This window comes from Pteropus medius, unplaced genomic scaffold (genome assembly GCF_902729225.1).
Source record: "Pteropus medius unplaced genomic scaffold, Ma_sr-lr_union100, whole genome shotgun sequence".
Taxonomy (NCBI): domain Eukaryota; kingdom Metazoa; phylum Chordata; class Mammalia; order Chiroptera; family Pteropodidae; genus Pteropus; species Pteropus medius.
The window spans coordinates 43182398-43208845 of NW_024344378.1; the positions used below are offsets into that span (position 1 = coordinate 43182398).

The 26448-nt window shown below is 36.3% G+C and overlaps 1 protein-coding gene and 2 pseudogenes across 3 annotated transcripts in view; 1 reads left to right on the forward strand and 2 right to left on the reverse strand.

The window, feature by feature from the left end:
* SLC25A16 (solute carrier family 25 member 16) overlaps positions 1-26448 on the reverse strand; it is a 38265-nt gene continuing 11817 nt past the window's right edge. For 2 of the 3 annotated variants that reach the window (XM_039871965.1, XM_039871967.1), the window contains exons 5-9: positions 15629-15750; positions 15325-15391; positions 11363-11525; positions 8396-8464; positions 1021-1592 (exon numbers count right to left, since the gene is read on the reverse strand). In XM_039871965.1, coding sequence (XP_039727899.1) covers positions 1436-1592; positions 8396-8464; positions 11363-11525; positions 15325-15391; positions 15629-15750 — 578 coding nt within the window. In that variant the 3' untranslated portion in view covers positions 1021-1435. Of the gene's footprint in view, positions 1593-8395; positions 8465-11362; positions 11526-15324; positions 15392-15628; positions 15751-26448 lie in introns of all 3 variants that reach the window. The other variant, XM_039871966.1, reaches the window with a different exon arrangement.
* LOC120609451 (tropomyosin alpha-4 chain-like) lies at positions 16900-23928 on the reverse strand (annotated as a pseudogene).
* On the forward strand, positions 24397-24894 carry LOC120609452 (28S ribosomal protein S24, mitochondrial-like; annotated as a pseudogene).

Genomic DNA, 26448 nt, shown 5'->3' on the forward strand with positions numbered 1-26448 from the left:
TTATATTTAAAAAAATATTCACAGTCCTTTTTATTGATAATATAACTGAGGTACTTATTTTATACATTTAAATAATTTTGAGACTAGATAACAATATTTACCTACGGTGTAACCCAGAAATGAAAATATCCAAAATAGTCTAGGAACACATGTATTTCTAGCTGCAGGTACATTTATAAACCATACAAAGATACATATTTATTTTAAAATAAAGACTTTGAAAATGAAACTAGTTCATTTAATTTTTACCAAGATATGACAAGAAATCTTTTATGCAAAAAATAAAAAATTGAAGCAAAAATAACTTTCACCTTAGCTTTCTAATGTCTTAAAAACTACATCAATTCTACAAATCACTATTTCTGAGGACAAAACTAAAACTGTTCCCCTTCACTTTCCATCATGCTTATAATAAAACATAAAAAGTATTATAAACACAATAAATGGAATTCTAACATTTTAAACCATTTTACTATAAAGGATAGCAATTCAAATCAGTTTTACATTTCTATTTAAGTTTATATTGCACTAAAATTATTTTACATGGAAGAACTAGTTGATGTATCATAACATAATTCCTTAGAAAAAGCCTTTGACATTCACAACTATTTAATGGATATTTCAAATGGATATTTCAGAGTCCACTCAAATAAATTTTCTAGTATACATCAAATAATTTAAGAACATGAATTTATAATGCTAATCTGTTTTGAAAGCAAAGATATCCGATATTTATTATTACTGCCTTTGGAAAATATATTGACTTTTTAAAATATTTATATCAGTCATAGTACTTGGTAATAACATTTGAGCAATACTTGAAAATTATTCATTTACTGTTGAGTCTCTATATGACTTTTTAAATACATTTATTTTTATTAAAAAATGAAGAGAAAAAGTATTTGTCCTTTTCTCCAGTAGAGCAGAATTATGAAAAGAGAAATAATAAGAATAATACTTCAGTGCTGGCTTCTAAGCTATGGTTTATATAACTTAAAAATTCAGTTCTCATCATTCTGCTGCAATATAACCAAGCCTGTTTATTATAATAATAATAACAACCAATATTAGAGTTTTGGGGAATCATGATTACAATTAAAAACTTGGAACAGCATGATAAAGCTAATGGCGACCTCTTGAATCCTATTTTAAGTTAGTTCTATTTCCAAATAACACTTTTAAAAGGTTTCAAATAACCTAACTGATTAGCCAGCATCAGTTTAGGGATTTTTTTAAATGTTCTACGGTATAACTTTTGGCATCAAAAAGTATAGTAAGCACTTTTTATTTGTAATGAATAAAAAAATCAAGTACTAAAATACCAGTGGTTCCTGTGACAGGGTAAATATCCTCTTTCAAGTAATGTTCTCCTTAAAAATAAAATAACATTTTATTCCTCCTTCTGAGAGTTTATTAAGGAAATCACAATTTTTTCTTAGTTGAGGTGAAAAAACTGCTTCATAAGTTCATATGTTGTAAAAGCCACTGCTTGAGAGGGAATGCAGCGAATGTAATTCAGAGATAAACCACGATATAATCCTTTTCGAATTCCATGTTGTCCATAGACATACTTCATAGTCTCCCGCATGGTACTGAAAGACAATGGTTAAATAACACCTTCATGCCCTTTCATGAAAAGACAATTTCAGGATCCATAATAGCTGTATTTATTTATTTATTTATTTATTTAATTGAAGAAATTATTTAAATTCCCCCTTCACCCCCCGCCCACCCGGTCATAATAGCATTTTTAAAAGGAGCTAAAATGCCATCCTAAATAGCTTTGGGAAAGGAAGTGCTAAAATAAGCTAAAAATTCACACTGAAACAGCAATTCATTCCAAACTACTACAAGCACTACCCATATAATTGCAGGGCTCATTAATACAATGTATTTTGTTTGTACTATGTCTGGGACATTTACTGTCAACACTACTTCATAATAATATCTGAAATGCTGATGTTATCTGTTTAAAGTATGACCAGTTTTCCTTTAAGCTTTCATTTCAGCTTAAGTTCTATACTATAACTAGCAGATGGTTACAGAATTAAAGCTTGAAGTACTATCTTTCAGATGTCAGCAATAAAGACTTTCTTGTTTCAAATGGTGTGTTCTTTCCTTTCAAATCAACATTTTGGGCTTTGCCTTTCCCTTTCAATAGACAATCTGAACTGAAATCTTCAAAAAATCTTTTGGGTGAAACGTAATTCAAGGTCCTGAAAAAACATTCTGCTTTTCCCCTGAGGGACAACACATCGCCAAACAGAATGATTCTAAATCTCAATAGATTATAAAAAGTTCTAGAACTGTGCTGTGCAATAATGGTAGCCATAGCCATAGGTAGCTCCTGAGCACTTGAAATGTGGCAAGGCCATGTTGAGATGTGCTGTGAATGTAAAACGCACCCTGGATTTCAAATGGTTAGTATAAAAAAAGGATATAAAATACAGAAATATTGAAGTGATATATTTTAGATATATTAAGTTAACTAAAAATATTTTTTAAAAATTTATTGTTTCAATGAATTGTTGAAAATCGCATAGATGATAGAGGCTTTGTCCCTCTTGCCACCAAATTAAAGCTGAGACACAAAGCAAACAGCAAGCAAAGTTGCCTGGGATCTAGATGAAAAGAAGCCCTACGACTAGGGATAGAAATAAGAAATCACCCTGCAAAGGAAGAAAGTGGGAGGGGGCAGAGAGGCGAGGCTGCCTGGTCCCATAGGCTAAGTGGGACAGAGGCTACCACCACAGCCTGGCATCTGCAGTCCGCAGACACCTTTTTTTTTTTATTTTCACTTTGGTTCGTGATTTATTCACTTTTATCCCCGTCTCTTTAATTCCTCCCCCGCGCTTACACCTCTGACCTACAGATGTTGCTGTCACCCCTTAAGAACTGGATCTCTGAAGATGGGTGTCTCCTCTCACATGTTAGGGGCCTGGCGTACCTGCACACTCTAGGGGCCTGGCGCACTAGGGGTATGGTCCATGGCTACACCTGGGGTGCGAACCCCGGACCTTCTGCGTATAAAGCAGATGTGCTAACAGCTACACTACAGAGCCACCCTCGATTTATTCATTTAAAAAAGAGCAAGTTTAAAGTGTTTTTTAAGAAAACCAGGATCAAGAACTGGGTTGGTCTTAGGTGCAAGGTCAAAACCCACCCTGGCCCATCCACCCTGCCCACCCAGAGCATCCCTTCCTCTGCCATCAATGCTGCATGCCTTGTCTTCACCCCAGAAATCCCATTGGTCACTCCCCCGGTCTCCCTGCAGCCTTTTTCTACACACAGGCTGCCTACCTGGCCGGCCATCTACTCCGCTGGCTGCCTGACTCCTCTCCATGTCTCTCTCCACCTGGAGGTCAGGCAGCACACAGCGCTGAGACCTTGTTTGCTACCTGCACTGCCTCAAGGACACTGACTTTTGGTCCTTTCAGGAAAGGACTCAGTGGAAGGCAGAGTGTCTCCTGTCTCTGCTGTCTGCATAGCTGCACTGTGGGCCAGCCTTCAGCCGACAGCCACACTCAGGCCATGAGCATAGCCAGCTCACCTGTCTGTCAACCCTGCGCATCAGCTGAAATCGCTTTGCCTTTGAACCCTCTCTGCCTAAAATCCCTTTTTTTAAAAAATTAGTTTCAAGTATATAATACATTGGCTAGACTTCTATATAGTTCGTAAAACGATCCCCCCAATTGCTCCCTCCCTCCCCTGACTCTCCACCTAGCCAACATATTAATGCTAACTGCATTCCCTATGCCATACTCTTCATCCTCCTGACCATCCATCAGCTACTAATTTATACTTCTTTAACCCTTCACCCAATTTTCCCAGCCTTCTAAATGCCCCTATCACCAAATCGTCCACATTTGTGAGTCTGTTTTTGATTAGTTTGTTCTTTTTATTCCTTAGATTCCATATATAAGTGAAATCATATATTGTTTATCTTTCTCTGTTGTCTTAAATATCTACTAGGTCCATCAAAGCGGTATCTTTTCCTATCCCCTTCCTTTTCATATGTAGGGGTCTTGTTTTCTTATCCTTACAGCCACTTTATCTTTTGGTTGGAGCACTTAATTCTTTTCCATTTAAGGTATTTATTGATAGGAATGTAGTTGTTACCATTCTCTATTCCTGTTTTTGATGTTTTTTCTTCTTAAAGAAGTCCTTCCAACATTTCATGTAATACTGGCTTGGTGGTGATAAATTCCTTTAGCTTATTTTTGTCTGGGAAGCTCTTTATCTGTCCTTCAACTCTAAATGATAGCTTTGCTGAATAAATTATTCTTGGTTGTAGATCCTGGATCTTCATCCCGTCAAATATTTTTTGCCAAGTCCTACTGTCCTGCATAGTTTCTTTTGAGAAATCAGCTGCCAGCCTTATGGGTGTTCCCTTAGAAGTAATTATTTGTTTTCTCTTGCTGCTTTTAAGACTCTCTTTGTGTTTAACCTTTGGCATTTTAATTATGTGTCTTGGTGTGGGCCTCTTTGGATCCCTGATTTTTGGAATTCTGTAAGCTTCCTGGGGTTTTATGTCCATTTCCTTCACCAAGTTAGGGAAGTTTTCCATCATTATTTCTTCAAACACCTGTTCAACATCTTGATTTCCTTCTGTTACACTGATCGAACATTTGGAGCCTTAATAGTGTCCCATATCCTCTTTAAATTATTTTTATAGTCTTGGCATCTTTTTTCTTGCCATTCTGATTGAGTGTCCTGATTGGCTTTCCTGTCCTCTAAATAGGGCATTTGATCCTCTTCTTTATTCACTTTGTTTATTCCATTTAGTATATTTCTCATCTCAGATAATGTGTTCTCCATTTCAGACTGGTTCCCTTTTATAATTTCCATTTCCATTTTTATGTTTTTTATCTCTTTGTTGGAGTTCTCTACACTTCCCAAAAGTTCATTAAGCATCTTCATAACCAGTGTTTTGAACTTTGCATCTGTTAGATTGCTTGACTCCATTATTTCTGGATCTCTGTTCTGTTCTTTCATATGGTTTCTGCTTCTTTGTCTTCCCATTTTGGTTGCCTTTCTGTGTCTGTTTCTATGTACTAAGCAAAGCTTCTAAGTTTTCTGGTCTTATTAGTATGGATTTGTATAGTAGGTAGGTGTCCATTGGCACAGACCTGAGAGGGATTACGCTGCAGGCCAATTTAACCCAAGCCTCTGCTCCAGTGGGGCCACCTGTTAAGATTCAGCAAGCACTCCACAGATGCTGTGCTTAAATTGCCTCAAAAGGCCACACCGAGGCCAGCTGCCTCCTCCAGTATCTCAGCAAGGAGCACCTGACTCGCCGAGGATACATCTGGATGTGGCTTGGGTGGGGCTGTGAGTTGGGGGAGGTGGAGTTTCAGGGAATCCTCTGGGTGGAGCGACCTCTGTTATCCAGTTTGATAACTTCACGGCTATGGCGGTGCTGTGTCCAATGCAATGGGAGGGGGGAGGGCTCAACAGAGAACGATGGATTCCTCCAGCACTTCTGTACCAAGCAAGTCTCGCCTCAGCCCTCACTCTGACAATATCTACTTGAAAGTCCCTGGTGCCCCCTGTGTGCACCTGAATCAGCAGTGGTGCTCAGAGTAAGCAGGTCTGTCACCGCGAAAATCCGCTTGCGGACACGGCCCCTTTAAGAGGCGTCTGCTGCTGCTGCTGCTGCAGCCTCCATCCCACGTGGCTGGTCAGGACCAGACAGTCCTGCATATTCGCCCTGCCCTACCTTCTGCTGTTGCAGTGTGAATTCTTGGATTTCTCCCCAGTTGTATGGCTTGTTCATCCCAGGCGATTTTTCCTTGCTACTGCTTCTTGTTTCCGTCACAACTTTGATTTGATCACCAGAAGGATGAACAGAGCCTCTATCGTCTATGCCATTTTTTTTTTTTTCAAGGACCTGCAGACGCCTCTTAAAGGGGCCATGTCAGTGACTGGACTTTTGCAGTGATGAACCTGCTCGCTCTGAGCACCAGCACCGGGGTCAGCTGCTCACAGGATACCAGGGCCTTATAGGGGGATATTGAGTTGTCAGAGGAAGGGCCAGAGGCGAGGCTCTCTCCTGAGAGAAGTGCCGGTGGTATCCATTGTTCCTCCGTTGAACCCTCCCACTTCCCAGTGTAGAGAGGCAGCACCGTCATAGCTGAGATGTCATCAAACTGGATAACAGAGGTAACTCTGCTCAGAGGATTCTCTGAAACTCCACCTCCCTCAACTCGTGGCCCAACCCAAGCCACATTCAGTTGTGTCCTCAGTGAGTCTAGTGTTCCTTGCTGAGCCAACTCCAAGACTCACACTGGTGGCAGCTGACCTTAGTTTCTGGCGTGGCCTCTTGAGATAGCTATAAGCATAGCATCTGTAGATTGCTTGCTGAATCTTAATAGGTGGCCCCACAGGGGCACAGACTGGGGCTAAACTTGACATGCAGCTGAACCCTTCTCAGGACTGTGCCACTGGACACCTACTATACAAATCCACACTAATAAGACCAGAAAACTTTGCTTAGTACATAGAAACAGATACAGAAAGGCAACCAAAATGGGAAGACAAAGAAGCAGAAACCATATGAGAGAACAGAACAGAGATCCAGAAATAATGGAGTCAAGCAATCTAACAGAAGCAGAGTTCAAAACACTGGTTATAAAGGTGCTCAATGAATTTAAAAAAAGAGTAGATGAACTCAGTGAGAACTTTAACAAAGAGATAAAAAACATAAAAATGGAAATGGAAATTATAAAAAGGAACCAGTCAGAAATGAAGATAAAGAGTATATTAGAGGGAATCAACAGAGTGGATAAAGAAGAGGATCAAAGCACCGATATAGAGGACGCTCAATCAGAACAGCAAGAAAAAAAGAAGCCAAGACTATAATAATACTTTAAGGAGCCTATGGACACAAGTAAATGTAAAAATATCCATGTCATAGGAGTACCTGAAGGAAAACAAGAAGTTAAAGAACTATTTGAAGAAATAATGATGGAAAACTTCCCTAACCTGGTGAAAGAAATAAATATACAACCCCAGGAATCTCAGAAAGTCTCAAAAAAGATGAACCCAAAGAGGACCACACCAAGACACATAATTAAAATGCCAAAAGTTAAATACAAAGGGAGAATATTAAAAGCAGCAAGACAAAAGCTGTTAGTTACCTAGAAGAGAGCACCCATAAGGCTGGCAGCTGATTTCTCAAAAGAAATTTTGCAGGACAGAAGGGCTTGGCACAAAATATTCAACGTGCTAAAGACCCAGAATCTACAACCAAGAATACTTTAGGCAGCAAAGCTATCATTTAGAGTTGAAGGACAGATAAAGAGCTTCCCAGACAAAAATAAGCTGAAAGAATTCATCAACACCAAGCCAGTATTACAGGAAATGTTGGAAAGACTTCTTTAAAAAGAAAAAACACGTATCAAAAACATGAATAAAGAATGGTAATAACTACATTCCTATGAACAAGTACCTCAAATAGAAAAGAATTCAGTGCTTCAACCAAAAGATAGAGTGGCTGAATGGATAAGGAAACAAGATCCCCAATATGCTGCCTACAAGAAACTCACTTCAGATTAAAAGACATACACAGACTAAAAGGAAGGGGTGGAAAAAGATATTGCCTTGATGGATCTAGAGGGTATTGTGCTGAATGAAATAAGTCAAATAGAGAAAGAAAGTATCACGTGATTTCACGTATATGTGGAATCTGAAGAACAAACTAAACAACAAAAATAGAAATAAACTCAGAGATATAGAGACTATTTTGAGGGCCAGTAGATGGAGGTTTGGGGGAATGGTGAAAAAGGGCAAAGGGAATAAGTAAGATGGATAGTTACAAATTAGACATGGAGATATAAAATGTAGCATGAGGAAAATAGTTAACAATGTTGTAATAAATATGTAAGGGGGAAAAGGGGTACTAGATTTATTGGGATGATTACTTATGAGTTATATAGATCTCTAATCACTATGCTGTACAACTTAAACTAATATATTGCTGTATGCCAGCTATAATTGAAAAAAATTCATTGAATTGTACAATGTAAATATGAGCAACTAATTGTCTATTATATTTCAATAAAGCCAGGAAAAAAATTTCTTCTGTTTCTTTTTATACATTTTTTAATGTGACTACCAGATAATTTTAAATTACATACGTGGCTCACATTATATTCCTATTTAACAGAGCTGCTCTAAAGCGCAATCTTTAATGGGAGGATTAGGACCTGTTTAAAACCTTACAAAGTCATCAAATTAAACTATGGGAGATAAAATGGAGGATCTAGACTACTGATGAAATGAAAGCTTAAAGGACAACTGCTCATCCGTCCTTTAAACAGTCCTATCTCCCTACTTACTTTAAACATTACATTTCCTAAACAAAAAAATGAATAATGACAAATAGAGAACTTACAGGCACTTTTCAAATTCTGGAAGAACAGTTCCTAATTGCATTCTCCGACGAGTTACATCAAATGGGTAGCTAAAAGAAGAAAAAGGCAGAAGGACTTTAAAATAATTTTTAGTTTTCTACTCAACAATTATTGCACACAAAGCCCTAGATATGCTAGGAATTAATGTGTTCCTTATTGTTTTGTCTACTCTGGGAGTCAGGATATAAGCACATGAATAAAATTAAATAACAATTGAGGTTTCTAGACCTTTGCTTCTGTGGTTCCCTCAGGTTAAACAATTCTTCCCTCCCATCACCACAAAATCAAGCTCTATTCCTTCCTCAAGGCCAAATTAAATGCCACTTCCTGAAACAGGGTTTCTCACATTTGGTACTATTGACATTTTGGGTTGGATAACTCTTAGCTGTAGAGAGTTGTCCTGAGCATTGTAGGATGTTTAAGTGTATCCCTGGCATATGCCCACTAGATGCCAGTAGCACACCCTAGTTGTGACAATCAAAAATGTCTCCAGATATTAATAAGTGTCCACTGGAGGCAAAATCATCCACAGCTGAGAACCACTACCCTAAGAGTATTCACCAAGTCTCCCTCTATACAACAGACCAACAAAAAAAATTTCCTTAAGAGCTAAAATGAACAATATAAATAACTGCATTTAGAGGGCAGAGAAAATTCTATGCAAAAATTGCCTGAAATGAAATATACAAAAGTAATCGCTTTTAGGAGTGGGATGCTAGGTGATTTTTTAAAATTATTTTTATTTTGCTAATAATTTTGCTAATATTTTGACCACTTATATTAGGTCTTTTGCTAAACAATTTATGCACATTATCTCATTCCATCTTTACAACAACTGCTTGAAGTAGGTACTGTTATCCCAACATTAAGATAAGAAAATTGAGTCTTAGAGACATTCTTCAGTGTCACAAAGCTGCTTTCTACTTTCCTATTCAAGCTCTCCAATATATACATAAGTGACATATGACATAATTACATACTTTATATACATTTAAATTTACTATGAAATAATTATAATTTTTTTAAAAACCCATGTACCAACTAAATAGCTCATGAAATAACATTACCAATAGTTGAAGCGCCCTACATACCTCAACAGCATCTCCAATAATTATTTTTTAATGGGGGGTGGAGAGATGAAAAAACTTTACGGAGATAAAGGGACCAAAATATCAACCTGGAGGAGTCAGCTTCCAAGCAGGAACAGATAAGATGTATGTGGATAGAAGGAGTTGATTAGTAGAAAGGAGAGAATATAAGAAGACAAGGTACAAGGATCAGAACGTGGGAAATAACAATGAGGAAGAAAGAAAATAGTATTGCAGGTAATGTACCAAAGTAAAAAGTGATAAGACTCAGTAATTATTTGGATATATAAAATGTGAAAAATGATTTCAAGGTATTAACAGGAGAAGATTAATGATTATCAATGACAAATAGCAAAGTTGGGAGCTGAAGACCGTCATGACAAAGACAAGAAAGTCATATCTGAATTATAAAGTTTGCGCTGACAGCAGAAGTCCAAGTAGTAACAGCCAAGAGCTTGCTAGAAAGGTACTGGTGAGTCAATAATGTAGATTTAAATAGAAATGGTTATCTGTATAGAGGTGACTGTTGAAACCATAAAGATAGAGGAGCTATTCTAGATATTTAAGGGAAGAACAGAGGACTTAAGTCTGGCTGGGCCTTAAAAAACTGGCACAAATAGGAAGAGGAGGACATGAATCAGCAAAGTACCTTAAAAGTTCCAAAGGTCAGGGAGCATGATCACCAAGAGAAGGCACTGTTACAAAAACCAAGGAACTAGAACAACTGTTAGGAGGGTAAAAGATCTGAAAAGGAGCCATTGGATCTGTTAAGCGTCAATGGGTATAGAATATAGTTTAAGAAGAGAAGTGGGAAAGAAAAGACAATTTTAAGGAGCTAAGTTGGAAATGAATAATAAAGAAAAGGGGGCAGTAAAATCAAGAAGAGAACCAAAATAGCTAGAGGTGTTTGTGTCTCTGCAAATGAACAAGGTTCCACACCTAGGTTCCCAAAAGTAAATCACACACATATTTTCTGTTAACTTAAATCTAGCATAGTCTGCTTCCACACACAAGTGCACTGAATCTGCTTTCACAAAGGTAATGCTTAAATGTAAAATCCAATGAACACCTTACTTTTCAGTACTTATCTTACTTTGACTTTTCTTTTTCCACTGGATACTCTTTTTTGAGTCTTTGACAGTACTATTTCCTGTTGTCTTCCTGTTTTACAGGATACTTCTCAGTCACAGAAAGCTTTTCTTCATTCTGCTTCTGAAAAGTTCCTGCTGCTTAATATTCCCAGCCTCTTTTCATCTCATCTATTCAATCTTTCTTGGTCTAGAGAAATTCTTTGAAGCACCTTTCCAATTATAATATAGTAATACCTTTATCTATGTTTCTACTAGAACTTAAATTAATCTATAACTCCATTATATTACTACTGTCTTAATAAGAGTACAGGCTTCTTGAGGCAATAACTTTGTTTTCCCTTCAGTGAATGCTTAGTACACTTTCTGACACAAAGTAGGCTTTCAATATTTTAGCACAAGAATTATGCCTCATTAAACACACAAATACAATAAATGGCTCAAATTTCAGAAACTTCATATAGACAAATTCCTGAGAAAGTATGGATGAAGACTACACTTAGTGTTTCTTTCTAGCTTTCTTTTTCTTTTAAATGAATCCACAGGAAATTCCGTAGGTTCAAACTAATTTGGTCAGTTTGGCACATAATTATTTATAATATGCTAAAAGTGTGGGCACATGTAAAAAAAAAAGTATGATATTAATACTTATATTTTACGAGAGATCCTGTATTTTAATAATCTATTAGAAAAAATAAAATGATTAACCAATGCTGAGAATCAGAATTGGGTAACTGTAATTTGACTGAGTTAAGTTGATGAAGAAACTTACGATATTGTCTGTGCTATTGCTCCAGCAAAACCACCACAAAGTAAGTTTATGTGAGTTTTCAAAACTAAGACATTAGGATTGTCTGATGAAGGTCTGCCAAGAAGGGTAGGAGCATGGGAAAGCCCAACACTCTTTAAGGTACCAAAAGTAAAAAATGAAACACCTGAAAAACAAAATATAAATTCACCACGAGCTTAACGGAACATGAGCTGTGAAAAGACACTGTTCTTACATAATAACCAATTAACTCAAGGAACTAACTATGCATTTCCTGTTTCCTAACGTTTGGCCTAATCTAAGATAAAAGATTTAATTAATGTATATCACTAACCTAAAAATGACAAAATTACCACCTATAAAAATTTATAGCATTGGTTTTTACACAATAATATATAGTTCAGTTCTCTGAATTAAGGCAGTAGTTAGTATAATGCCACCTTATATATGAATAGAATTAAACAATTTTCCAAGGTTTAACATGATAAAAATTAAACTCATTATTAATAATTATGAGTAAATATGACAACTTCTATTTATAGTAACAGTAATGGTGATAAAGATAAGGCAAAAAGTTCAGAAGTGAGAAAGCATTGTTATTTTAACTCAATGTCTAATTTTGCCTGCAAGGAAGAGTTGTGACCATGAGAGAAATATGCATATTGACTCACAAGACACATGGAATGTAATAAATATTGAATTAAGTTATTGGTAATACGTAGTTGGTGCTTGCTAAACATTTACATGATTTTATAATAGACCCATTAAAGTCATACATTAATAAAATCAATAATAGAATTCAAGCATTCCTATTATCTAAGCATTACTTAAGATACCTTGATATCTACTAAATTTTAAAAAGCACATTTAAAAAGATACTTGATGCCTAAGAAGAAAAAAGCACTAACAAAAATTCAGTCTAGGATAATACCTCAACATACACATTCTTTATACAAAATTCTTATAATCTTATAGCATTTTGAAATAATGATATACATTTTTAGAATATTCATATGCTTTTATATTTGGGGAATCCATTCTATGGATTTAATCTAAATATAGAAAAAGCTCATGACAAGGAAGTTCATAGCAAATTAAACAAAAGTAGAAAAATTAGAACTACTTAAATGATGTGAAATCATATTTAGTGAAATATAATGACAATTTATAAAAATAATGTTTGTAAAGAGTATTCAAAAATATTTTTTAAATTTGGAAAATGGGGAAAAAATAAGAAATGAAGTTATATACATATACTATAACTATGTAAAATATATTTTAAAAACTAAAACTAAAAACAAAAACAATATAGAGAAGAAAGCAGCAAAATATTAAAGAGCACTAAAAAAAAAAACGAGTTCTGCTTTCAGCATAATGGCAATATTGGTATTCTGAGGGACTTTGTCACTGCAGAATAACTATATCCATTATGGGGCATGCAAAAAAGATGAGAAGGTCTCCAAGAATCCCCAGCACCACTACCACCAAAAAAAATAAGCTGGAGTCCACTTGGGAGTTGTGGGCCCATGAGAAAGGTGGAATGACTCTACATATTGATGCTAATACCAGCAGAGCCAATCAGATGGATCCTGCCATTGGGCCTATAGAATAAAGAATCACTGGGTCCGAAGCTCAGAGATTAAGATCAAGTAATGAGCTCATAATTAAAGACCACTAAGAATAAGAGGAGGCAAAAAGTTGTATATTTATAAAGAATAAGGGGGTAAGGATTCAGAAAAATAAGCAAACAAGAAAGAAATAAAAATAAACATAAAAAGAAAAGCAATGAATAGAAATCAAATAGCAAGGTATAGAAACAAGTCCAAATATATCAATAATCATAATAATCAGTAAGTGGACTAATTGACAATTAAATATTTTACAGACTAGACTAAAAAATTATCCAGCTATATGATGATAACAAAAGAAACACTTAAAAGACATGAAAAAGTAGAAAGTAAAAGGATGATAAAAGATATACTAGGCAAATATTAACTTAGATCTAGCCAAAAAAAAAAATCCATTATGAGATGGGGGAGGAAGGATTTGAACAATAACTAGATGATAATTGGAATTTTTTTTTCAAGTTTCAGATGGTATGTGATAATTCTTTAAAAAAAGCATAACAAGCTGAATAGAGATATTATGGATGAAATAAAGTGGATTTGCTTTAAAACAATTTGGGATGTGGGTTGAGGGAGTAATTAGGGAGTAGATAAAACAAGATTGGTCATGAATTGATCATTATGAAGCTGGGTGACAGATACATGGTGATTCATTATACTATTGCCTGCTTTTGAATATGTTTGAAAATTTCCAAATTTTAAGTAAAAACAAATAAATAAAATAACAAACTCATGGGATGTAGCTAAAGCAGTATTTAGAAAAAAAATGCTTACATTAGGGGGAAAAAAACCCAAAGCCTGAAAATTAATGAAGTAAGCATCCAATTGAAGCCTAAACCCAGAGAACAAGAGATAATTAAGACATGAACGAAAAATCAATGAAGTAGAAAATAAAGGTAGATTAGAGAAGAGAAAAAAAACCAAATTTTATTCTTTACAAAATCTGATAACTGATAAACTAAACAAAAATGAAAAAAGGGACATGACTATAGACAGAGCAGATGTAAAAAAAAGAAAATGAAGGACTATCTTTTGCCAAAAAATTGAAAACTAACACAAAATGGTTAAGTTCAAAATGGTAAAGAAAGGTATAAATTACTGAAAATGACTCACAAAAACTTGAACGATACTACGATCATTCAAGAAATTAAAGCAATATTTTATAAATCATGCCACAGTGAAAACTTGCAAGAAACAGATGATTCTAACCATTCTATGCAAATTCTTCCTGAGGATGGAAGAAGTACTCTTCAACTCATTCTATGAGATCTAGATACCCAAACTACACAAAGATATTACAAGAAAAGAAAATTACAAGCTAATTTCAATTATGAATATAAATGTAAAACTTCTAAAAACAATTAGCAAGTTGACTCTAACAAGATATAAAAAGATCATTATATCATAATCAATTTGGGTTGACATTAGAACATCTATTAATGTCATTCATCATATTAATAGATTAAAAGTGAAAATTATATGATCACCTCAGTAAATGCAGAAAGAGTATCTTATAAAATTCAATATTAATTCAGATAAGAATTCTTATCAAAACTTCCTGAACCTGATCGTTGATACACACTACCGTAAAATATTATGCTAAATGAAGAAGTATTAGAAATATTCCCTTTAAAATCAGTAACAAGCCAAAATGACCAGGATCATTACTTCTATTCACTGCTCCACTGTAAGTCCTTAGCTAGTACAGTAAGATAAGATAATTAAACATAAATTTTAAAAAATAAGAATTAGAACAAAGTAAGAAAAATAATGTTATTTGCACAGGATGTGACTGCTCACACAGAAAACCCAAAATATGTTGGCTGACTATAATATCAACAGGTAGGATAACAGCCAGTTATAAGATCATATAAAAATTAAATCAAGCTATAAACTGAAAATGTAATTTTCTAAAAAACGTAACAGCTAAAAGGTGTCTATATCTAGCAAAAATGTCCAAGAAATGTATGAAATTTCATTCAAAATCCCAACAAAGATTCTTGTGCAACATCAAAAACTAATTCTAACGTGTGTGAAATAGCAAAATACCTATGGTAGAGCATTCCTGGAAAAAAAAAAAGAAAGCATAAGGTCAAGGGACTTGTCCTACCAAATATAAAGACTTATTATAAAACTATACTCTATTATTGTTTTAAGAAGTAGCAATGCAGATGACTGGGGAAAGGAGGGACTACTTAATAAATGGTGTTAGGTCAAATGGTTACCCTTAAAGAGGTAAAAAATTCCGACAGATTAGGGGCTTAAATATAAAATGCTAAACTTTAAAAATCATTCTTAGAAGAAAAAAAAAAACAAGATTCTGCCAAATTTAAAACATACCTGCGTATGGAGCCATTCCTAATAGAGTGGGCATCAGGCCTCTGTAAAATCCAAGGAAACCGCCTTCCTTTTGAGTGAAGAGAAAGTAGATTACACGTGCTCATTATGGTAAACATCAAAGAACAAAAGCATATAGTATAATGAAAAAATTATTCTGGGACCCACCTTAAAACACAGATCAGTTTTCATTATTATTATTATTATTATTATTATTAATGTCAATTAATTGTAAATATTTAGATATTAAAATATTTTCCTAAATATAAAAGGACATGTAATATAAATGAGAAAAGTAAATATGTACCTTTGTATAAATTGTTTTGAATGCATGAATAATTCCTGTGTAAGTGTGTTCCCCTTTCACCTGGAATGCTAGGCGTACTCTAACCATGTCAAGAGGGTAAGTACAGATAACTGCTGTCATACCTGAAAAAAAGTAGAAACTTATTTGTACAAGAAAATTTTTGACACATGTATATCTCTTTCCTATCATTATATCATACCATACATGTCATCTACATGAAAGATATATGTATCTTTCCTATCATTAGTTGTGTTCTCAAATTTTTTTTTTAAATGTCAAAGCACTGTCGTTATTTTCTTTTTGGAATTTAGGGGGGTCAAATGTGGTGACAGAAAGAAATCTAACTATGGAAGGTGAACACACAGTGTAAATATATATATGCCTTACTGTTAAAGTGTACAGCTGAAACATTGGATTTCGTTAACCAATGTCACCATAAAAAATAAATAAATAAATATTTTAAAAAATAGAATTTAGGAAAATTTGTTATCGACTAAACATAATGAAAACATAAATGTCCAAGGTCATAGAAATTATTGTTTTAGGGATAATATCTCCTGATAAATAAATTTAATATTAAGTTATAGATATTCATCAATATATAATTTCAAATTCTATAAACTATCCAGCTATTTTCTTTTTAGGAATTTCCTGGTCTTTTATTAACTTGGTCCTGAAGAAGGAATTAAAGTCCTAGATATGTAAATCTTCAATTTATCATTCCCTAAAGTCTGGAAGAGAGGAAGTTAGGCCAGTTACTTTATCTGCCCCTTCTGCCCAATATTTATTAACAGAAAAACACTCTTGCTCAATTATTGATGGTGAGCAGTCTTCACTATGGCTCCCCTGAACAAGACTAAATTCTACCATATTCGTTCCTGATGAGTGGATGGCCTCATATCAGAGCAAATATTACGACTATTTCCCACACATTTTCATGCCGACTGCTCAGAGGATATTTGTTCTGAATGACAGAATGCGGAAAAGAGCCAGAATGATTAGATTAACTTATCTGTGATTTATGACTTCCCACAATAGCACTCCACCTTGCTCTGGATGGAAAATCCCCACCCATTTTAATGTGATGGTCCCTGGCCTCCCTTAGTGTATCTAACAGTGGCCCAGATGTTCTATTCTTCAACCTTTTAAACTGACCAGTGACTAGATATGGGAGTCTGTGTTTTGAAAGTATAGGGTTGTCTAATTGCCCAGGAACCAAATGCCTCAGTCTTAGGATACTATGTTCAATAGGAAACACCCTGCCTACCTTAGGAATAAATGCAATTTAAGGATAAAAATAGAGCTGAAAAAGCTGGTGACATTTGAAAAGAAAGGAAGGAATTAGATTTAACTGGTACTCAAAGCTTCTCTGATACAAAATATTTGGTCACATATTCCTAATTTCCTTGACATTTCCAGCACAGCGCAGATGCAGTAACAAAAGAAACTTCTTACACGAGAAGAGAAAGACACAAAGGTCTGGAGCTTATGTTGGAACACAACTCTTCTGTTTTGGTTATATACAGTTAAGTTCATTTAGTGTCTCATCCAGGGTCTGATGTAAGCCCACATTCTCTTCTTCGGTCTGGGCAAGTTTTTCTTCCAGGTCATCAATCGTCTTTTCCAGTTTTGTAACCATTCTCTCTGCAAATTCAGCACAGGTCTCAGCCTCTTTCAGTTTGTCAGAAGTTTAATTTCTTCTTCATATTTATCCTCCTTTGCAGAATACTTTTCAGAGGCGGCCTCCAGCGACTTCAGGTTGTTGGTGACATTCTTGAGTTCTTCCAGATCACCACATTTTAGTTCAGGCACCTCAGCACGGTCTCCTGCCCTCTCCAGCTCACCCTCCAGGATGACCAACTTACAAGCTACCTCCTCATATCTGTGGTCGGCCTCCTCTGCAATGCGCTTGGCCTCTTTGAGCTGCATGCAACTCCTGGATCTCCATCCTCTCCTCATCTTTCATGGCTCGGTTTTCTATCACCTTCATTCCCCTCTCACTTTCATCAGCAGCCTTTTCTGCCTCCTCCAGCTTCTGCAGGGCCGGGGTCAGTCGTTCTTGAGCCCTGCCCAACTCCTCCTCAACGAGCTGGATGCGTCGATTGAGAGCTACCACATCCCCTTCGGCTTTCTCGCGCCACTTGCGCTCGCCGTCCAGCTCCCACAGCAGGGCCTGCGCACGATCCTCTGCCTCGTGTGCCTGCTGCTGCAGCACCTGGATCTTGCAGTTTCACCGCCTGCAGGGAGTTGAGGCCAGCCATGGCGCGGAGGCACGGGGGCGCACGCAGCGGGCACTGGGCTCAGCTGGACTTGGCTCGGGTGAGAGCTGCAGCAGCCGCGCCCAGACTCCAAAGCCTTTGCCCGCGCCAGGGCCGCCCCCGCCCCCTGAGTTATATTTTAAGTTAAAAAAAATCTCTATTTTGGTAAAGATATATGTTATGTTCAATGTACGAAATTAGAAAATATAGACAGAAAAAAATTATTTATCCTTTATTAATAATCACTTAAGTATATATTCCAAACCTTTTATACATGTACATTTGCACACATGTAAACACACACACTTAAAACTTATATTGTAATTCTATTTTGCAAACAATTTTTTCTGCTTTACGTTATATTGTGAACATCTTTCCTTGTGAGAAAAACATTACCCGGATGTACTGTAATTTCTTAAAACAATCTTCTTAGATATTTAGGTTGTCTCCATTATTTACTATATGATATTATAATATCAAACAATGCTTTGGTTAATGCATTTGTGCATCATTTCTATTATGGATAAATTCATAAGAGAACTATCAGGTCAAAGGGCAAGGCTTTTAATAGAAATTGCTCTCCAGAATGATTGCGCCAATTTATAATGTCATCCATCAGAATAAAAGTTTTATTTCTCTTGTATTATGTAATTATTAGACAATTAGAATATGCAATTATTAGATAACTTTTCCAACGTTAGATGGGCAAAAAGCATTCTGTATTATTTTGGCTTGTTTCTCGTATGATTTTTTCTTTTTTGGTAGTGGTTTTATAACTTTGACAATCAGGGGTCAGTTCTCATCCACGACTGTGTAGATTTTTAAAAGTGGTTACCGAACTATTAATACATAGGTAACCAGTGTATATAGCTTGTTTGATGAATCTTCATCTTCATTATGTTTTCTGGACAACTGCACATAGACACACATGGACAAGGATATGGGACATTCCTTATTCTTTTGGCACAGATATCTTTGTTGAGCACATCTGGAGCTCCCATCTCCTTCATGGCAAATTTCTGGAACTCTTTGATTCCCCAAGAACACATTTCTTGAAGCCTACTCCATGGAGGCACTCGTTAATATTAACGCTGTTATTCTCTGGTCACTACCTTATGGTTGGCAGAAGGGCCTTTCATCTCACTACCTTTTTTTGAAGGAGCCATTCTGCTGGGCTCATGTCAGAAAGGAAGAGCTCAAGGTATTGTCATAACTTTTTTTCCCTATGTACATTTTAGTACTGTATTTTTAACATGATAATTTCTTGTTTTTATTACTCATACCAAATAAAAATATAATTTTTTGCCATAACCTTGACTCAGAATAGCAAACCACTGATGTAAAAGTGGCAATTTAAAGTGATTTCTATATTCTTGACCTAATTTAAATTTTTACATTTAAATTTTCTTTTAGTATTTGTTTAATTTTATTTAATAGACTTGAGATATCTTTCCCCGCTTACTTAGCAAATGCTGCTGTAATTGTGCACCATTTTTATCAGCCCAGATGGGACTCTAAACTGACATTCAGAGTTTGCTTCTCAGCTCTCCCAAGAAGTTTAAATCAGTTTGCCATTCCTTATATGTGAATGGGAAGAAAATGTTTTTTATGTTATTATCTAGGTATCTTTCATGGCATCTCTACCTGGGTGATTATACATTATTTCTGAGCTAAAAACCTATACAGCTAATATAAAGGTAATACTTAATGCAAACACATGCAACCCTTAGTTCTCTTGAGAATGACAAAAACGCAATTCCTTTAGACCAATGAACAAAAATTCAGTTTAAATAAGTAATGCAATTTAATTTTAAATAAAAGCAATACTTTGGATCAAGATTAGCCTAATGGTGACCAGAACATGTTAAACTAAAGGTACGAAAAGCTGATTCATGATTAGCTTATCTGTGGTTTAGCTGTAAGTGATATTTTAAACCTTCTTTTTTTAGTTTGCACATAGCAATAAAGACTGTCTACTATGTGCCAAGCACATGAAGCCAGAAAGTTAATATCCCCAGAAAAACATATTTAATACAAAGTGAGTTTGTTAGCTAGTTTAAATAGCCACAAGAACTAAGTCCCCTAGCACCCTGTTAACTATCTTAGAAATTACTTAACCATAGGCTTGTTAAACTGTGGGAAGGATAAATAACCAAGACAGCAGAAATAATAATAACATACAATAAGAGTCACAGGATATATAGCTTGCAACCCTGCACACTGAGATAACCTATTGACACGCATTGTTAATATGGCTTTCAGCCCACAAAGCAAATGACCACATCACTCTGTCCCTGAAATCTGACAAGAGGATGATGCCAGGAGGGAAGTAGATGACTAGAAGGTGAAAATTAACTGCTCACCTAATCAAGGACCAATCAGCGAGACTCACAAGCCCAAATCTCTTACTCATAATTTTTGTTCTATAAAACCTCTTGTCTGTAAACCATTTGAGAAGTTATGACTTTTGAGCATTAGCTTTCCCATCTCCTGGGGGGAGCCATTCATAAAACAACAGCCAGTCTTTCTCCACTGCAAAGCCCAGTATCAGTTCTCACTGACTCACTGTGCACACAGATGAGCACTGGATCTCTTTTGACAGAGCTAGGTTTCACACAGCATACCAAGAACTTTACAAATACCACCTCTAATCCTCACAAATATCACCAATGATCCTACAAGGTGAACATTATCATTTCTGTTTTACAAATAAGAAAACTGGCTCAAAGTAGTTAACCAAAGTTGACCAAATCCATACAGTAGTTTCTGTATCACTCATTAAGATTTGAAAGTGTTTTTTGGCTCATTTAATGACAATATGTTGCCTGCCCTATTTTCTTATTAAACATTCGCTTAGTACCTTCTAAACTTAAATTTTTAGTTCGGAAATATCATTAGTCCAGTGATTACAAGTGTCAATTCTCCACTGCAGTTTGATTGTAAGCTCTTCAACTGAGCTATTTGTTTTCAAGATATTTATTTTCAAACTATTTAATGTATTTTCTACTTACTAGTATTCAAACCAGCCATGTCTGGCAGTCATGGCAGTGACTTTTCCAAATAGCCTCTTTTAAGCTGAATCTAAACTGATATATTTGGTGTTCCTGAGACAAGGTTTGGCAATAACATTCATTTAAGTCACAATAAATACTTTATTGCGAGGATATTTATAAAACTACATATTCTTAAGTTTGGCTTAATATTTTGCAGCTTGTGCTGAAGATTTTGCAAGGACATTTTAAAAAATAAAATTAAGAGAGATCACAAACTACTTCCATCTTTACTGAAATGATTCACATTAAGAAGTTTAACAAATATAGAAGAGAATAAAAGGCTGACCATTTCAAGACTTGATCATGCTGACACAATTTGGTTAAACATCAGATTTTGCTAGGATTTTCCCAAATCATTACTATCCACCTTATTTTTACAACTTCTGTAAATTTGCACAACTCTTTTTTTTTCTATTCTCTAATCTGGATCACTTTGGTCTTTCCTTTCCCATTTGCTCTCTGTGACTCCAATTATTTCTTCTTTCCTTCTTGAATGTTTCAAGCCTTCTCATCTTCTTACTGGCTTTAAGTGGCTTCTCATGAAATAACTGGGAATTAACAAAGTAGTCCAAATGAAAAATTGGTAAAAATGAGTACATCCAGAATTTTGTAAAGATAAAGGAGGCATTAGCTTAAAAATTGCAAGACCATGAGTCTGGCTGAGGAACTGGCAAGAACCCCCCTATTATGGGCTTCACAGTATTCCTGGCATCACCTCTTCTTATCCCATAGCTTGAAATCTCACACAAACTTAATTTCTTTAATGTAATTTTTTTTCTCTGATTCAAGTTGGTTTTGCCCAAATAATGGCATCGTGACTCACTTGCTCCCTCCTCCCTCCATCCTCTGTAGGCCTGCTCCTTTAATCATTAAGCCTTAGGTCATAAGATTAAAGAAGCCTTGAGTCTATAATCATGAGGACACTAGGTTTCAGTTGGGCTTTAGACTGAGGATAATATCTTGGCTTTGGATGTGTTTCAGCCCCAGCTCCATCGAGGCAGAACTGCCACCCCACTAAGGAACTATGTCATGGAATCAGATGGATGGTGCCATGGTTGATTCTAGAACCGGATACAATGATTAATTACCTCATCCTCCTGCAGTCGTCCAGTCAGTAGCACCCATGACCCCAACTCCCTTAGTTTCTATGACTACTGATTTTTCCCTATATAATCTGTACTCCTGAGATACTTGGTGGGGTCAGGCCTTTGAGCAATAGCTTGCCTGTGTCTCTGCGACTTCCAGTTCTTTAATAAACACTTATTCTATTTAGCTCAACTCCCGTATCAGTCTTTTGGCTGAGTCTCGGTACAGGCAACACAAGCCCCAGACTCGGTTGCCCTCCAGTTTCAGCATAACCTAATTATACATCACAGAATGGTAAAAATAATGCCAATGATTACTGGAATGCTAAACTCATGATTTAGTTTTATAACTTTTTTCATTTTATTTCATCATGTTTTTATATGGTATATTTCTTTTAAATTTGAGCAGTCAACTCTTCCTAAAGAAAAACAAAACCTTTTAACAAGGATATAAAAATTACCCAGTTGGGTGTTTTTTCTTGCTGTTCAATATTCCTAAAAGCCATTTAATGATTTAAACGTAACTTTAAACCTTGGAATTTAGGGAAAGGGTTCCTACTAATTTTGCACTGATAAATCTTGAAAACTTTAATAATTTTAAATGTTTATCTTTAAAAAGAGAATGAAGTGATAAATATTCTCCTCATAATCATATTTTACCCTTCACTCTAAGTATAAAATTATGAAGCCCTCTACAGGGCTGGATTTAGACTTTTAGAAGCCCTAAAGATTATGACATCTTGCATTTTTCAAACTAAAGACAATATAACACAGTAAAGTAAGTTTGAGGATATGCAATCATGTTCTGATTTTCCTCATGATGACTATGTCAGTCCTTTAAAATATCAAATGTTCTTGCTTTGCTGGGGATCCAAGCATGGCATTGTCTACCTGTCAAGTAATCTAGCACTAGCATTATTTTCTTGGTTTGATAGCTTTACTAATTTCAGCTAATTTATTTTTTATTTTTAAACTATTTTTGACTTATTGTCAAAATTGGTCAAATGGTCAAAAGAGGCTAGTCAGACTCTATCACTAACCAGCTGTGTAACCGCACCCAAACTTAATTTCTTTAACATAGTGTTTTTCTCTAATTCAAGCTGGTTTTGCCCAGATAATGGCATTGTGACTCACTTGCTTCCCCGCCCAGCCCTTAGCCTCAGAATGCCTGCTCCTTTAATCATTAAGCTTTAGGACATAAGATTAGCCAAGCCTTAGGTCTATAATCATGAGGATGATAGGTTTTGGTTGGACTTCAGACTAAGGATAACATCTTGGATTTAGATGCGTTTCAGCCCCAGGCCCATAGAGGCAGAACTACAACCCCACCAACCACTGGAGCCAGGCCACAGGTACAGACTGGATGGTGCCATGGCTGATTCCAGAACCAGGTACAATAACCAACCCCCTCCAACAGTTCAATCAGTAGCACCCACAACCCCAAATCCCTTCATTTCCATGACTACTGATTTTTCCCTATATAATCTGTACTGCCAATCTGTACAGACACGGGGGGAGCCAGACCTTTGAGCAATAGCTGGCCTTTATCTCTGGGACTTGCAACTCTCTAATAAACTTTTTCTTTGCTGCAACATCTCTTCTTTGGTTTAGGCGTGCCCAGGCAGATCGACCCCTTTTTTGTCCCGATAACAGCTGTGTGACCTTGAGCAAGTTACTTAACCTGGGTTTCAGTCTCATTATCTATAAAATGGACATCATAAAAAGTAGTCATCCCAATTAGGGTATAAGATGATTAATATATGTAAATACCTAGAATAATATTTGGCACATAGTGTGGCAGGCTGACCCTGCCTGGCCATTTCCTGCTGGAACGAGTTCATTCCTGACTGCCCCCTACCCCACCTCAAAGACTCTCCAGCTCACATCTGCTGTCTCATGGCTTGCCGACCAATTCATGTTCTTCCTTATCTCTGAGGCTGTGTAGGAATAACAAGACTGTATAAAACTGCCTGTTATGTTAGTTACAATTGGGGCTCAGCCTTTGGATAGGAATCCGCTGAGCCGGTGCCGGCATCAATAAGCGCTGCTTCCTGCTTATAGCCTCGGTGTCCCATCTCTCCGTTCGAGAATCCTACAACAATAGTAAATATTATATCTAAGTGTTAGCTATTATTATTCTCCCAGTCTATTCTTTTTTAAGATATTCATTTTCCGACCCTTTCCTTTAAGAACTAAATCTTTGTCTCCTCTTTTTACCAAATTCCTCTACTCCTAATCTCTCTTTTCCTTCTCATCAATGCTCAAGAATTCAAATAAAAAAGAGAAGCACAATCAGAGGATTACTGGAGAGGAATATGCAACAAAATAGGAACTCAGTTTGACACTAATAAGGAATGACGTATCAGCCCAAGATGGAGGCGCCCATGTGCAGCAGGGGGCTCAGGCTGTGGGTGCTGTCCTAGAGCCGAGAACTGCTATGTACCTGGCATACCCTGCATACCTCTGCAGTCTGTGCCAAGAATCAGGTGGCCCAAGTCCAAGTGGGCAAGGGGGACAAGCAAGTGACCTACGAGGAGGCACACGCGCACCACCACATAGCCCACCGCAAGGGCTGGCTGGCTGTGCACACAGGTACCTAGATGGGGAGGACCATGCTGCAGAGTGAACAGTGGAGGATGTTTTTCTTCTCAAGTTCATGCTGGGCACCTTCCCAGGCTGCCTGGCTGACCAGCTTATCCTAAAGCGCTGGGCTAACTAGGTGGACAGCTGTGCTCTGATCTTGAGGCAGCTGCTTGCACACAAGTCCTAATTCCTCAATGGGCTACAGTAAGATTCTGCTGTCCCACTTCTACAAGTGTCCTGTGCATCTGCCCCTCCAAATTGTGCCCTCAAAGGTTGTGTATATCTAGGACAGTAACCTTTTTTGCATCAAGCTCTAGCCTGCAAAGGACAGAAACGTGTAAAAGGGGTGAAATAGAAATGGGGAAATATATCCCCTCAAGTCCAGAGGCTTCACTTTCAAAGCTGTGTTGCATAAATGGACTCTTCATGTTGAAAAAAAGAATGACATATATCAGTCATTCAGAGGGTGGTGACTGGCATTTTCAATTCATAAAGCTAATGTCTCCCATTTAAGACTTTTTCTGTCATACATCTCCTTACTATTCTACCAGCACTGCTTTACAGGAAGGCCAAAAAAAGCCCTCCAAGGGCAAATAAGAAAAATCAGAAAATACTTACCACAAATAGTGGTAGTGATAATTTTCCTCTTCCTCCATTTTATAACTACAATTCAGTACAAAGAGCAGAATATCTTCACCTATCAGGGCCCAAGGAAACTCAAACAAGTTGAAATGTGCTTGCAATTTTTGTGTATGTGCCAACTTTTCTTTTCCTTCAGTCATAAAACTGAGGACTTAGTGATGAATTCAAACGGACTGAAACTAAGAGGATGAAAAACCCCTAAATTCTCATCCTTTTGTTATCTCTATACTCTAGAACTATGAATTGTGGTACCCAAGAACATACTTTAATCAGCAATTAGATTTTGCTGATTTGAAAAGCTTAGAAATGCTTGACATTACCTCCCATAATCATTGTATGCTTAAATAAAAAAACAAAAAACCTCTGGTGGCAAATTATATTTCTAACCACAATACCAAAAACAGATAATCCTTGGTCATTAAAATTTTGGAGATTATATTCTGAAAATATGGCAAATATAATTTTTTATTCTGCTCCAGCAAGAAGCACGAAGGATTTCTTCACAAAAGAACTAACACTACAAGGAAGAGGCAGTAGAGGGAAAAGAGAAGTTAATATGAAAAACTGGATAATAAAAAATTAGACACAGGGTTGGAATAGAGAAGCATATCCTGACCCTCGTCAAGCTCCTTCTTCCCCAATTTATCAGTGAATATGAAAGCAGATTTGAGTTTTTAGAGATGGCTTTCGTCCCAGCTTATCACCATCCTTCCCTATCTGAGGCTACCACAGTGGGAGCAGCATCCAAAACTTATGACATATCCAGAAATTGAAGTTCATCTAAAAGCACATGGATTCTAAGTAAATACTTTAGACAAAGGAAGGGCTCCATGAAGTACAGATATAAAAGCTAAGACACAAAGCTAAGGAAATTGGTCTAGAGTAGATGTCGAAGGGAGTTCATTTCTACTATACCCTGTTCTTTGGAAGCAAATCACTGCTTCAAGCCTGATATTAAATATCAGCTAGAAATTACAAAGATACATCTGTCTATAGCTGTGCACGATCTCTGATTAGTATAGTAACTAAAATTATGCTCTTAGAGAATATTTAGGGAAAGATAATTATGACATTCAGGAGCCACAGTTGCAATCATTATTACACAAGAATAATTGTGTAAGTGACTGTGGATGCCTCTTGTACAGCAGTCTCATGTGGAAATCAGAGATCTCAGATAACTGCATGAGGTAAGTCTAGCC